The 15,181-nt window shown below is 36.2% G+C and overlaps 1 protein-coding gene across 4 annotated transcripts in view; it reads left to right on the top strand.

The window, feature by feature from the left end:
• CCDC171 (coiled-coil domain containing 171) overlaps positions 1–15,181 on the top strand; it is a 168,759-nt gene that overhangs the window by 142,854 nt on the left and 10,724 nt on the right. Inside the window, exon 25 of one of the 4 annotated variants that reach the window (XM_087742163.1) lies at positions 11,377–11,513. The exons of the other annotated variants lie outside the window; for them this stretch is intronic. Within the exon in view, the coding sequence (XP_087598289.1) occupies positions 11,377–11,469 (93 nt within the window). The 3' untranslated portion in view covers positions 11,470–11,513. The remainder of the gene's footprint in view (positions 1–11,376; positions 11,514–15,181) is intronic. 4 annotated transcript variants of the gene reach the window in all.

Raw genomic sequence — 15,181 nt, 5'->3', positions numbered from 1 at the left:
CTTACACAAGTAATAGTTGCAACAAAACAATATAAATAATGTAGTTTAAACTATTTGCTTATTATGTAGTAACAATAAAAAAATAATAATATGAAACCAATATTGTAAATCACATTATGTAACTTAGAGCAAGGTGTTCAAAAACATTTACAGTAATCCAACAGCACATTTGCTATTTTGTAAAGAATACTTCCTTTTCTATTCAAAATTTTTTTGATACTCAATATTATAGGTATGTGAACTTTTAACTTGTCAGACTATTGTAACATATTTGAAAATTATAGTAATTTGATTAAAATGTTGCCTATAAGGCAAAAGGTTCAGTTAATAGAATCCATATGTAATTAAAATGCAGAACTAAATGTAATCAGACCCCAGTGACTGGTGCCTTCATATTGATAGTTTTACAATGGCCTCTGGGGTTGAAAGTTTATGTTAAAGTTACTAATGTAGCTGCACTCAAAAAAAAGAGCAAGACAGTTTAGCCGTTTCAGGTATGGCAGCGTCCTGAAGCGATAGTCACGTAACAAAAATAGTTGATAGTCTGAATTTAAGGGGTATCTTCCACTGGCAGGTGGTAGAAGCACAAGACTGCTGCAGTGTAGTAGTCAGAGAATTGCATTCAGCAGCAACATTGCTACGTAAACATCCCCAAATGAAGGATCTTACTGTGAGCAAGTAACGGTGTATTTTTTTAATAATATAGTTACTTAATTTGTGTGAATTCATGTTTGAATCATCTGAAAGTTATAGACACAACACTATGTACCAAGCCACAAAAGAAGTTTAAAAAAATTTCCTGAACTTAAAAAAAAAATAAAAATTATTTTCTCTGGACAGTTTTAAGAGTCGACATCCTGTGTTAGAGTTCTCTAATCATCACCAGCACAATTTACAATCAGAACACACAGAGAGCCAGTTCAGACCAGCTCATCTGTTGACTTTGGCAGAAGCCCTTAATCTCACTGTGTGCAGCTGCCACTTGAGAGCTGGGGACTCGGCAGAGAGCCGAAGGAGAGTGGGATGCAGGGTTGGTCAAGGCATGAACACATAGGCCTGCTTCATTTCAACAGCCGTACACTGCTTTTTTTTTAATAGTCTTTTCATTTTACAGCCTTTTTTTTTTTTAAAAAACCTGAAATTAAATGAGGACCTCTCATGAGCCACTGCGCTCCAGGCATAAGAAATTGTAATGTCTGGCTTCCAGAAACTGTCCCGTCAAAATGTGCTTCTGATTAGGTGGCTTAATTACAGCTGTGAAAACAATGTTGATTTAGGCCTCAAGATTCCAGTGCATGTCAGCCGTTATTAGCTAGCCTTGGACTGAAGCCACCATTTTAAAACTCTGTACCACTAAAGTCACACACTGCCTGACAACTTTTTATTTAGGCAGAAATGTTGCCAGAAGCAACACATTTTATGCAAAATATTTTTCATTGCGCAAATTTCAAATGTGACACTGTTGATGGACATAAAATGGGTAGTTACGGGTGGACTGCACCAAGTCCAAAACCTAACTTTTGCAAAAAAAAAAAATCCAACATCCTCTCCCCCCCGTTTAAAATAGTTCTTATAAAGTTTGACTGACATAATGGTTAATTTTAATTCCTTTAATTCAGTTTTATTCCAAATCCAGTATGTTGGTTTAACCACCCAATTTTATTGCATCTAAATTTTCCTGACAGTTTCATTTGCTGTTGGGAAATAAAATTGCCATTTTTGCAACATGGGAAATAATGGCTAGTTTCAAAACCAATATGTTTGAAACTTCCTTTGCCTGAAGCAGGTTAAGGCACACACTCAATTTACTTTAGGGTAAAAAAGCTCATTAAATAGTTTTTAATATTTTAATATAATTTAAGTAACTGCTTTCACAGTGGGAAGGCTTATTAGGCCCATGTATTTACACCTGCAGAGAGGTAAATGTTTGGGTAATTAGGTGGTTTCCAATACTTCAGCTTTTCAGTGTAGTTGCAGAGTTAATGCTGTAAACGCTGTAGATGAACACAATGTGTTCACTGCATTTAAACATTACATTTCCACTTGTAGTATTTTGCTTTCAAGTGCTTAGAAAAGAGGTTTAAGTGGCTTTCGGGGTTGTTGTTTCTTTTTTTGCTTTGTTTTGTCTGTTCTTAAAGTCTCCTTAATAACATGAATTGGCTAAGGAATGTGAGTGAATGTGTGTGGGTGTTAGCTCTCCGCAGAGGCCTGTGCTTTGGAAAAGCAAGATCTACATTCTCACTTCACAGTTGCCATGAAATTCCAAATGTCCATGCTGTGCGGTTTAATGGAAACCATGAAGTTCCTAAATGACCGCAGGTTTGTTCCGATGTTAAGCACAAAACAAATCTTTCAAGTCATTGGCTGAACTGCAAAAAAGGAGGGTCATGTTTTCAGGAAGCTAATCTCCTTTCCCTTTTTTCCTTCATGGTTTGCATTTCTATGGCATTAGAAATGTGTTTCTAGTGAGGTACTGGAACTACCAGCTCACAAACAAGGGTCCTCAGTTCCCAGGACTGAAAACAAGACACTTGGAACCTGAAGCTGTATTCATCTCTTATCCTAAATGCTCAGGCCAATGCAACAATTGTACCTCCTGGAGAAACTAACTGGAAATTGATTTAGAGAAACTAATGATTTGGATAAGGAAAGAAGTCTAAAGTATAGGTTCAAGTTTGCCCTGTAAAAAATCATCATGCGTTCATTCTCTGCCTGCAGCAGATTAACAGAGAAAAAGGAAGTGAATGCCTACACTTAATTTTGTTCGGTTTTTGATGGAGGAATACTAGAACAAGCTAGTCTTTTATTTTCTTTGCAAAATTGTACATGAGGTTTCCTGAAATGAAATGTTTCAGAAAGGCCCCAGTTGCTGTGAAGGGCAACTCTGAGTCGGGAGACAGCCGTGTGATGCGATTTTCCTTATTAGATTTCTTTGCAGTGGTCTTTCAAAATGTGTTTCAGTGGTAATATGCAATGAGTTTTATGCACCAGCCATGAAAGTTGTTGTTGCTTTCTGTTTTCTATACACTCCTGTTTCTTTTGCCTTCTTCTCACACCTCTCAAAGTGACATTTTCAACACATCAAATTAAAAGCAACTATTGTATATTATTATGTATATCACTAATGCTGCAGTAGAAATAAAAGTATTGGGAGAGCGAGACAGGCTGTTATTTTGAGAACTGGATATTATAGACCAGGACATTTAACCCTGGGAAAAAGTTTTTATAAAAGAACAGAGCCGAGGACACAATTTTACTGGCTTTATAGAAGAAAAGGAATATTCTCTACAAAGGCAGACAAATTCACTTCTTTCCAGACTCAAGGACTTTTACACAGGCCAGAAGGTGCGTCCTCCTCCCTTTTGAAGAAGTTATTTCAAGAAAGAGAGCTGGGAAGCTTCTATTATTCCCTGCTAAACTGTAGGTTAAACATAAAGGGAATGTCTGTTTGTTCTGAGACTCTGAATTTGCTGAGAAATTTTTGGAGGGGATTAAAGCATAGCTGTGCCTGAATGAGTCTAGCTCAGATACTTAAATGGCGAAGGAATCCATGCAATCCAGACTGTCATCTTCCTGATATTTTCTTGATATTTTAAATTTAGATCCTATAAGGTATACTGTTATGAATAATTATTTTCTTGTTCTGACACCTGTTTGGTTTTGTGTTTCAAGCTAAGTATGTAAAGCACTGTTTATAAGGAGAAAATTCAGTGCTGATCTTCAGCTTTGATAAATAGTGCAAGATGTATAGATGCTACCTGTGAGTTGCAATTCAATTGATTGGGGTGATAGGCGGAAGCATTTTTGTTGTTTTTTGTGGTGTTTCTTGTTTACTTTGTACCACTAGCTCACTGCCCAGTTCGCAGAGAAAAAAGGCAAGAGAATAAGACCTAGGGCAGTGTTTCCAGGAGTCTGCCTCTTTCTCAGGCAGCCTCAGAAATGCATATATGTGCAGCATTGCCCCACTTATAATGTAGTGTGGATAATGCTACACACGCCCATTAAAAAAAAAAAAGAAAAAAGAAATTTGTGCTGACATTTAACTGGATTCGTCCTGGAGAGTCTCTTTAAGCATAAAACTACATTTAAAATAGTGGGGAAGTAAGTATTCCCCTCAAAAGATGTACTTTAAGTGTTTGTAAAGCAAAATCTCATGTTTAGAGGTTTATGTTTCCCTCTGGATGGCAAGATGACGACTGACGTCCCACCACCAGAGAATTTAGTGCCAGCCGGCAGGCAAACTTTCCTCCACAGGAGACGACTGTCTGTAATGCAGTATCTCCTCTTAGTCTCTGCTTCTGTTGCACTGACTGGAAGGAAGGTCATGGGAGCATGAGGCTGGGTATCATCTCCACCTTTGGTCCCACAGCAGATTTCTCAGCTGTCAGACCTCAGCTCACTAGTCCAAGTGGAGGAGGAGTGGATCCTCCACAGGCCAAAGGTAGATAATGAGAGCGATAAAGAAGGGTAGCTCTAAACCATAGCAGTCTCCTTTACTTTATGCCTTTCTGGAATTTATAAAATCGGGTTTTTTTTCTGTTGGTTTGCTCATGGTCTTTTCCCCTGCCTTCTCCTATAATTGGGCATGTTTCCATCCATTTTAACTGGGAAAAAGAAAACAAGCTTTTGCGTTCCTTTCTGTGACATTTTTGCAGTAGAGTAACGTATTTTTATAGAAATACATTTGTCTACCTACTTCCATTGCCCAATTGCTTGCATTCTGTACTTTAAGCATAAAAGTTAATGAGGGAAATGAAAAAAACCCCGAAAACCCAACTTTAAAATATATTAGACAGTATGACTTGCAGAGATAAAAAGACAGGAAATTCAGAGTTAGGGCATGAAGCATAACACTGTTCTTAACTCATAATTTAATTCCTGTAATGTTAACATGATTTAAGGGCATACAGTCAGCAAGTTACATCTTAATGTTTATTTTTATTGGGTTTTACATATTTAAGTCACACTGCTTAATATTTACCCAACATTTATTTATTTATTTATTTATTTATTTATTTATTTATTTATTTATTGTTGTTGTTTTTAAATTATGTATAAAAACTTTTTGTGGATATTTGTGAAACCCACATAATCTAGTGAAGGCACAGTTTTTCCAGTTGATCATAGTAAGGACCTGTTCTCTCCAGAGACTGGGTTCCCTGAAGCAGTTTGGCCTGTTGAATAGATTAGTACTTGAACAAATGTTGAAAATGTAAAATGAGTACGCAGTAGGTTAAAGGACTTTGTTGTTGCCTAAAAGGATGTTATCATGATAATAATCTTGATTTTTCGAATAACTTTTCTTCAGTTTGTGTGATGGTTCAGTTAAAGAGAGAGATTTAGAAACCAATGCGCTTCTTAAACTATATCTTTCCTTTCTCATTTTATACGAATTTGGGGTTTTTGTTGACTTGTTTCAGAAATGCTACCTTTTGGAAAGGAAGGACCTTCTCTTTGTTAAGCAATCAATTGACTTTTTTTTTTTTTAATGGAAGGTAGGGTACCTTTAAAATGCACAGTAAGTAATAAAATTTACTAAAAATATAGGCAAGAATAGTGTGGTTAATCACCACCAGAGTTTCCCTGCTACATGTGATGATATTAGGAAAGCAAAGTGACATTATGATGATGCAATGATTCCATTTCATCCTTTTCAGATGGTGTAACTGCTTCAATTCCTATAGCTTTATAGAGAGGGACCCATGGAACCTTTAAAGCCACATTGCTTTAAGATACCACACTTTTGGATCTGGCCTTCAACTGAATTGGCTCATAAACCCATAGTTCACCCAGTAAATGTCACCATAAAGCTAGCATTGCAATACGTGCCTGTCTTAAATTTGTATGTTCACCAATATTTCGAAAGCCTTTTGTCCTACCTAAGTATTGCAGGTAATTTGACAAAGAAAGCCCTTGGAGGCCAGAGCCACAATAATGAAATAATACACTAATTTTTCAGCTTTTGTTATGTACTGAGGGTTTCATTTGATCATAAAAGGATCAGTTCATATGGTGGTTATACACTTATGGTCAGGGACCTGTTAGTCTCTCAGACTCTGTGTGACATCAAGTTTTCTTTCACAGCGTCTAGTAAATGCATTGCACTCTTTTGGGAGCCTGAGCATATATTGTAACTTAACTAGGCCTTTGCAAAGCTTCCTGACACTTAAAGTCATCCAGTTTCATTTTAATTTGTGCATGTCAAAAGGTCCTATTGCGTTAGGAATTTTCAGTTTCATTTAATAACTTACTGAAGTTTACTACACTATAAATAAGAGATTTTTTTTAGAAGAGCATAATCTGATTGGGAGCTTTGAATAGAGGAATTTAACGTATCATTCTGCAATGTACAAGGCACACCAAATTACTGAAACATCCCTGCCTAAAATGATTTTTTAAAGTTGTGTTACAGCTTTCTTGTTTTACAAATCAAAAAGCTGAATAAACCTCTCTCCAAGTCTCCTTCTATGTTCTTAGTGACTCTTCTGATAAAAATTTTACATGCCTAATGAAAGTTTGAAGTGTTGTATGTGGTCATGGTGGGTTCTGGTGTGTTTTTTTGTTGTTGTTGGCTTAACTCTTCTATGCTTTGAGAACACACATTTTCCATATATATACAAAAGGATGAAATTCCATTAGCATTTTTTTATTGTTGATTCACATAAAATATGATTGGTATGCAGGAAATAGTAGTTCCATTTGCCTAGTGGACTCACTCAAACTGCAGGTTCAGCCTCACAGAAAGTGATGATCTAGTACCTGAGCTAAGAGCGGATCTTAGAGGCTTATTGTGCTCAGGAATCTAATAAGTATAAAAAGTTATGTTTAAGTAATTATTAGATTTTTTTTTATTTAATTTCAGTCTGAAGTATAACTGTATATATAAATTTTGCCAAAACCAATAGAGACAGTAAACCTAGCTCACCCACACTCAAGTTGTTTATAACTGATAAGCTTGATTCTTTGCCCAGTTAGCGTAATTTGGATCTTGCATTTACAAAAGACCTACATGTTAGCCATCAACTGAAATTGAGCCTAAAATTTTTTTTTTTAGGCTATTCAGATATCAACTGATACTTTACAAGCAATACTGCCGGAAAGCCAACTGTTTTCCCTGTTATAAAACTACCCTTTAGAACTCTATTGAATATACACTGCTTCAGATATTGCCTGCAATTTTCAGGAGAAGGAGTAATTCTCTCCTGAAGTTACTTCAACTAAGTTTTACTGGGCATGAATGAACATTAAAGTGCTTGGTTTGGATAAGCAATCGAAAGTTTGAAAACTGCCCCAAACCTACAGGGAGACAAATGTACCTTTTCCTGGTGAATCTTTCTCTAAGCTAGTTTATGGGGGAGGGGGACGAAGCCCTTATCAGAATTTTGGCTGGGAGGTAGCAGGCTACATATCTGCAGTGGGTGATCCAGAAAATGTATACTGCATTGGCTAGTGCTAAAAGGGTGGTACCCTTTGTCCTCCTATATACATTGATGATTTTAATAATAAACATTCATTTTGAGAAAATGAAGCTGACAGTAGTAATAGTTCACTTCTAAGCATGTGGTATAAGTCAGTCATATTTTGCTCTATCACTAGAGGACCTTTTAAGAGGCTATTCAGTTTAATACAGTTATTTAGATGAATTGAGATTTAGATTAGCCTGTAGTCTAATGGAAATGCAGATGTTCTTACTCAGCATGCAAGTGTTTGTCTGCATTTTGGATAACTGATTACAATCAGTCTGTTTTTAAATTGGTTGCATGAACCGTGTGTGTATCCAGTTTATGATTCTAATTCTGTTGTCTCCTAAGAGCTAACGTAATTCCGCTGTTTGTTAGGGGGTGCTAAAAGCAGTCAATTTGTGAGATCAGCATTTCCCTTCTAACTTCAGGCTAATGGACAACACCGGATTATATTCTCACAACCAAGTGGACTGAAATAACTTTTTGCTCACCTGAAGGTTTTTGGAGAGATCTGCAATAATATTCTCCACTGAGAGGCCTTGCATGTCCCTGGCATTTCATTTTAAGTCTGAGTAATACCATTTTCTTGCTTGAAATCTGAGTGAGACGTTTGCTACATTTTTTTCATTGCTGCAAAACTCCCCATTTTTGCATCAGCAGTCTCTGCCAGAGGTGTGCAAGTTCCAAGTCATTATAACTTGCTTCTTTTCACCACCTTTCATAAAGATAAGTTGGTTCTATGTCCTTGCCATAAATTCCTGTCAAGAGAGGTGTCTGCTTTACACCTCAATCAATATATTTCCTTTTTGTTTTCCTTCCTTCATGCTTCTGGCTTCTCTTGAGCTTCCACTTTCTACAAACTGGATGCCTGCTTCTCTTTATGAAAATCAGATTTCTTGTGTGAAAAAAATGCCCTTTCAATGGTTTTTAAGACAGGACTTCAAGGGGACTTGTCCCTGTAGATATTCCGGGAGAGCAAATAGGTTACATAACCTATCCAAGCTTACTGTAGTTTTGCAAACACCAGAATCCGAAAGGGCTTCATGGATAGTCTTCTGAGTCTTGCCTTGCTGGACTTCTGGTAGTTGAAACCCCTATGGCCACCAGAAGGCATTCACTACAGCAACTCTCCTAATTCCTCTGTCCAGACACCAGTGCTCATCCAGACTGTTCCACCCTTGGTTAATAGTGTGCCTCTTCAGCAAAGAGTGCTTGAACATCATCAGTACTTATTTCATATTGGATTTTTAAGGGCCTTTTCTGACCTACTCCAGATATTTAATACAAATATACTTGTGAGAAGTAGTGAGCAAACTGGAGTATTCTCAAGGCACCTGTCTGCAAAGTAACAGCGAGTTCCATGTTTGTTCTCGTTTTTATATAAGCTACCAGGAGAATCCTAAAATGTTGATTTCCAGTTTTTTAAAAGTTAATTTGTTTTGTTAGCTACATAGATTTATATTTTGGAATATTATTCCTCAAAAATATTGCATATTTGGCAGAAATCCATAGCAAAAATTAATCTTCTGAATGCCTAAAGATTTTTTAATGCAAGAAAGCTGAGTCATAAAGACATTTTCATTGTTCCTAGACCTTTCTCCTTTATGTTGTTAAATGTTACTATTAGAAATAATTACTTTTTCCCTCTTTCCCACTTGTGTCCATATTGCTGATACAGTATATCTTTATTAATTATAAAGTGATTGAAGTATTTTACTGAATCAGTGTAATTTCTTTTTTGCCGAAATATTTGTGATGATTAGCTCTAGGATTCTGCATTAAAATTTGTCTTTGGTAAAAGATAGATTAACGCACCACTGGCAAAGGTCTGCTGTTCTTGTCCTGTTTAGTAGCAGAATGCCTAAATTGTAGTTGCACCAGTTCAGAGCAAACAGACAAAAAGGAAGGTAGCTAAGCATTTTGCTGTGCGTGAGCAGTTAGAGGGCAAGCAGACACCATGCACCTTGACCACCTATTATGAAGCTTTTTGCTGCAATGTCAAGTGAAAGCGAGTTAATTGGGTGAAGCTGTAGAGCATGTTAGGGGCATGGTAAAGGGTTGCTGTCTGACAGCTGAATGTCAGCAGAAGCTAGTGAAGTGTGGCTGAGAGACAGAGACCTGTCACAAAGTTCATGTGGACTATAGCACAGTTAGGGAGATGAAATGTGGTTCTGTCTCACTTTCTCCCTCATTGCATTCAAGCACCTTAAGATTTCACACTGTATATGTCAACCCTTGTTCTCTAAGCTGTTTTCTCCTAACACTTCTGCATTCAAATGATTGGACAGAAGATGCTAATGTTTGGCAAAATGAATGTAAATACACTTTTTTCCTTTTTCTGCTAGAGCGGCAGTATATATGCAACTCAGACGAAACTTTGAAGGCTTACGTCAGATAGTCACACTATCTGGGAATTCATCTGATGACTGAATACATTTCTCAAGAGAATATGAATTTTGACACTTTAACTAGTTGGATAGGGACTGTTTTCCCACTAGCACTGGCAGAAGAAAAAGCTAAGTAGGGAGAACTATTTCATGAGCCACTTGTGCCTCAGCATGGTGTCGTGAGTGTTTTAGTCTCTGGTTGTAGCCATCTTCTGCTCTTCTTGCTAGAAAGAAGCAAAGAGCCGAGAGGGAACCATGAGAGAGAGAAATACTGATCTGCAGCAATGAAAAGCTGTGGTAAAACTCACATAGCAGGAAAGGCTTTCTTGGAAGCAAGAGGAACGTCAGTTAAAGATAGTGACACTTACACAATGACGCACAACATGGAGAGGTGCCACGACAGTTTAGTAAGAGTACAGTGTACCTTTAAATGTTGTTTGCAACATGCAGCACAAGATAAGCCAATAGCCATTTGGGTTAGCTAATCAGATTAAAAATAAATAAATGAAAGTTGCTCTATTCTGGAGAAAGTGGAAAGAGAGTAGTAGGCAGCATGGGCAAAAAGTACTAAAGAATTTGGAAACTTGGATTGAAATCAATACAGACTAAGCATTTCACCATGAAAGCAGTGCACTGCATAGTTTGCCTAATGTTTTGGTATTATTAGTGTAGTGCAGAGAATTTGACCTGAAAATGGGAGAATTCCATGTGTATTCCAGTGAAGCATCTGGAACAGAAACTTACTATATAGGCTGTATGGTGGATTTTGGCCAAAATATTTAGAAATCATCAAAATTAGCAATGCAAAACCAAATTATTTGTCTTTAAGCCAACAAAACATTGAAGACAAGGTGTTCACCTGATGTGATAATCCATTCAATCCTGTCCATTCTTCAAACATACCAGGTTTAAGTATGTTTGAATAAAACAGGATTTTCTTTTAGAAAAACAAATACAATATCATGAAATCTTCTCTTATTCGCTTTTAAAAGCACTAGAAAAGCAGAAAAAAAAAAATATTTCCAGATATTTCAGACTCATGTGTTTGTTTAAAATCTCCTGAAAGTGGAAGAGGGAATTCTTTGGTAATGAAAAAAGCCATTAGTATTGCTGGCTAGCAGCACCCCAAGTGTGTTGTGTGTCTACCTTTCTGACTTAATATGTAATGAGTTGGCAGCCCATTGAATTATTCTCTGATAGCAAATTGTTTGCAGAATCCAGGCAGGAGTGCTGACAATTAAAATTTATACTGAATGTTACCGTTTTCCTACTTTGTGTTAGAGCACCAATTTAGTCCTACTGCCTCAGCATACAGAATTGCAAAATCATGGACATAGGAAGCAAACTTTCCAGTTTTGGCCAGCGTACATTCCTGCTTTGAAAAAGTTTGTTAACTAGCACTGTATTGCACTGACGCCCACTAGTAATAGTTTCCATTTTAAGCACCAGTTTCTAACATTTTCATCAGTCTAATGTTATTTATTTCACTGAGAGTAAGAAATGGCTTTTGGAACTACTTTTAACAGCAAAAGAACGAGCAGCATACTGGAAGTCCATTGGCATTGTCTGGCAAAGGACAACTCAGTTTTGGAAACAGCAGTCTGAGAAGGAGGTTGTGAATGATCTGAAAATGTGCATCTATATAGGGAAACAAGTTTTCCATGTAAGTGCTGCAAAATGGTTATTGAAGACGGTTGTTTCTTTAACACTTACTGGAATTGCTGTTGCTACAGTAAAATGATGCAAGCTACAATGATAGTATAGGTGGGTGAAGCCGAAAAGAGCATTATTGGCCATTTGATTTGCCGTCTACTGGTATTACTGTGTATATGTGTGTTCTAGAGTTGGGGTGAGAGGAATCAGTATCAGAAATCAATTGTGGAGAAATATATTGACTGTTTCCCACTTTCCCCCCCATTGTTCTCTGTGTCTGTGCTTACCTTACCTTTCTTCCTGCTCTTGAGAGACTGTGCTACAGCCTTTTCAGAGATTTTAGGGGTTGACAGAATTCAGAAGAAACTACAGCTTGCTCCTCCCTCTGCACTTGTTTGCTGTCAGACATCTTCACACACCTAAATATCCTGTAATGTGGTGGTTTCCAGATCACACTTTGGCCTTGTAATTCAACAATTGTCTTTAATTTACCTTGAGATATAACACTGAACTTATTACTGCATCTGCATCATCACACAGGGAACCCCCATAACTGAGTCTTTGTATTATGTTGTTACTTCAGTATTATTCTTTCTACCCTTTTATTTCATCCCTTACTCAGTCTTTTCTGTTCTGATTCTAAGCAGTTTCATTACTTTCTTGCCTCAGTTGAAGCCATATATGCAAGCTTGTTATTCACAGCCCAGAAGCCTTGAATCACAACAACCTTACCACGTTTCATTATTCTGATTTTTTTATAATACAGAATGTTACATGTCATAAGAAAGTGGAAGGGAAGTTTGGGTGTTTTTAAATTGAATATTTGAAAGCAGTTTAAAGTGAGTAAAATTAATGATGGGAAATCCCAAAATTGGAAGGAGTTATTGTTGTAACATACAAATAGTAGAGGGCAATTGAAAAGTTGTAGTGTGGTATAATAGCGAACATTGTGGTCCAGTAAAATTATTCTTGTGTAGGCTTTGAAGGCTGAAATCATTCTGACCAATTTATGGCTTCAGCTCTGGTTATAGATTTTACTCCTGCAATTGAAGATAAACAATATACTTCTAACAGTGAATTTCTTTATGTAATTATTTGTTTGCACCACTGTCATAACATGTGCATAGTCTTCTGATTCCAAGTGTCTAACTGTGCATATTATTCCACAAGTATTGATATATAAAAGGAAAATGGGCCGTCTTTGATCACAACATGATGCTTTGGAGTAGGCTGACATTGCGATAAAAACATATATAAGGATATAATACATGGTGGTATTACAATATTTCCTTACAATATCATACATAATAAAGCAACGCACTATAAATCAGTTTTAACTTTGGTAAAACAGCTCATGTGTCATGAGACAACTTGTAAACTAGATCCTAAATGTGATCACAGGCTAATCACAGAAGAAAAACTGTAGAAAAGAATTGTTTTAGAAATCTTCTTCCATGTTGAATACTAAAAAATTGCTTGAGTTAACTATAGTTTAGAAAGCTATTATTCCATAATATAGGCTAACCTTTCATATTTTGGTCTTTGGGAAAACATGTTTTATAAAGTTAGGCTATCAAAGTTTGAAAAATGACCATAGGATGTGACCAATTACTATATTGCATAAATATTTTGAAAGCATATTTTTGCTAGACATATTGTGTCCTAAATATCTATTTACCTGATGAAGTGTAATAGTTTAGATGGAATCATTTACAGCTTACCAGGTAAATAAAAGTGCTATGCTAAAGATTTACCTGAACAGACACTTTATTTAAGATACATAATTCCTCTTTTAAAAATTACCTAAATGCATATTTATATGATGGATTATCATCACGGCTCTGGCATAGTCATTTGAGTTTGTCAATTTAATACATGTTTTAGAAAGGTGTCTAAATACAATAATGTTGAAAGAGGTCTGTTGGGGAAATTATAACTGCCTTTAAAATTCCTGTGTACAGGTATGCAGGTTCAAACAATGAGTGTTATAACAGTTCTGAGTATTTTTTCTTCTAACCTATAGAATCCTATTTTCTTATTCATCATGAGTGTATATAATGATACTGGATCAAAACAGTTCTTATGAGTAACAGCCAAGATTTTTTTTTACATCAATCACATTGCTATTAGATCCGATTTCCCTTCTATTCAATGAATAGTATGCTGTTCTTTGTAAGAAGTACAGCACAGGATCTGGATAACTAAAACAGAGCTTTTTTTGCCCAACAGTGAAGCTTTTACTGTAACATAGTCTATTGACTTGCTGCCAATCATTAAGTTTCATACATTTTTTTTGCAACTCTCAAAGGAAATCTGATTTCGTATCTCCTTACTGGGATTTTGATGCCATATTCTTCAAAAAAACCCTCACTACATCTAGAAAAAGAGTAATATGAGAGTGTAATTGTAGCATGTGATTTTTACTCATTGTGATATGTTGATTAATTGAGATGTTGAAAGCAGTACAAACTAGTATGTTTAAATTTATCTTCAGTATTTGTTATCCAGAGTGAAACCTGTTCATATCTTATATCTTAATGATTTCATTTTTTTACACACAGAAGTGTTTTAGAACATCACAAGTTATTTGCATATTTCAATATTGTCTTAATATTTTTTTATGAATGACTTATTTTAGAGAGAATTTTGGCTATGTGGTCAGTTGATTGAAGTGTACAAATAACAGACTGTTAATTGATGTAATAGGTGGATGCCTTCATTGAGACCTCATTTCAGATGTGCTGATACAAATGCAACAAATCTCGTTTGTGCTTTGGCTTTTTAGTGGTTCCCGTTCTGCATAGTGTTGAGCTAGAAGGAGTGAAAAGCTAGAGTGCTACAGATCATACTTGCCAGTTCTGCTTGTTATCTCATCCTCATCACCACCATAGTTTAGAAAAACTACTTGAAGTAGTCATCTAAATTTGCTACTGTACGGGTTCTTAATAAAGGTCTAGCATAACCTAGCTGTTTACAGTAGCTGCAATATGGCTTGTGGTGAATCAGGAAATCAAAAGAGTCCATATCAAAGGGAACTGTTGAAGTAGGTGTTAGAGGCAACCATTGATTTTTCTCCAGCAATAGTAACAGAGGAAAGGGGAATCTTTCATGAATGTGTCTTTATACATATGATTGAGTCTGGTTTTGTTGAAATATGAATATACACACACCCTTCTGCCTCTCTCTGGATATCTATGAGTATGTATATTGGAGTCTGCACCTCTGTATGCATTTTTGCCTATGTGTGTGTGTGTCTTTTTATCTGCATATATACTCTTCCTGAAATGCCAAAGAGAGAGTGTTTAAAACTTCAAATATACCGTAACAGTCTTTCAGTATCTTAACTTTTGTCTTTTCCATAATTACACTTTGCATGTGAAGTTTTCACATATTTTATGACCTGATGAAATAATTGATTGTTATTTCTACAGCTATATGGTGCATTGGGTAAAATGGTAACATAGTATATTGACTTGCTGCCAATCATTAAGTTGCCCTTGGTAAAGGGCAGAAGAGCACTATGGCATTGTGTTTTCTGAAGTTTGTTTATTATTATGGGGTTTTAAGGGAATACAGAGTGTCTTTATTTAGCATTTAAAAAAATTATTAGTACTGATATACTGATATTATCCATAATCTTTCAAAGTAGGATGCACAGTGTTTTGGTGCTGGAAGTTA

The sequence above is a fragment of the Nipponia nippon genome, unplaced genomic scaffold (genome assembly GCF_047370975.1).
Source record: "Nipponia nippon isolate SJK-2023a ecotype South Korea unplaced genomic scaffold, ASM4737097v1 scaffold_8, whole genome shotgun sequence".
Lineage (NCBI taxonomy): Eukaryota > Metazoa > Chordata > Aves > Pelecaniformes > Threskiornithidae > Nipponia > Nipponia nippon.
Note: the sequence above shows the minus strand (reverse complement) of the source record. Positions and strands in the feature narration are given on the sequence as shown.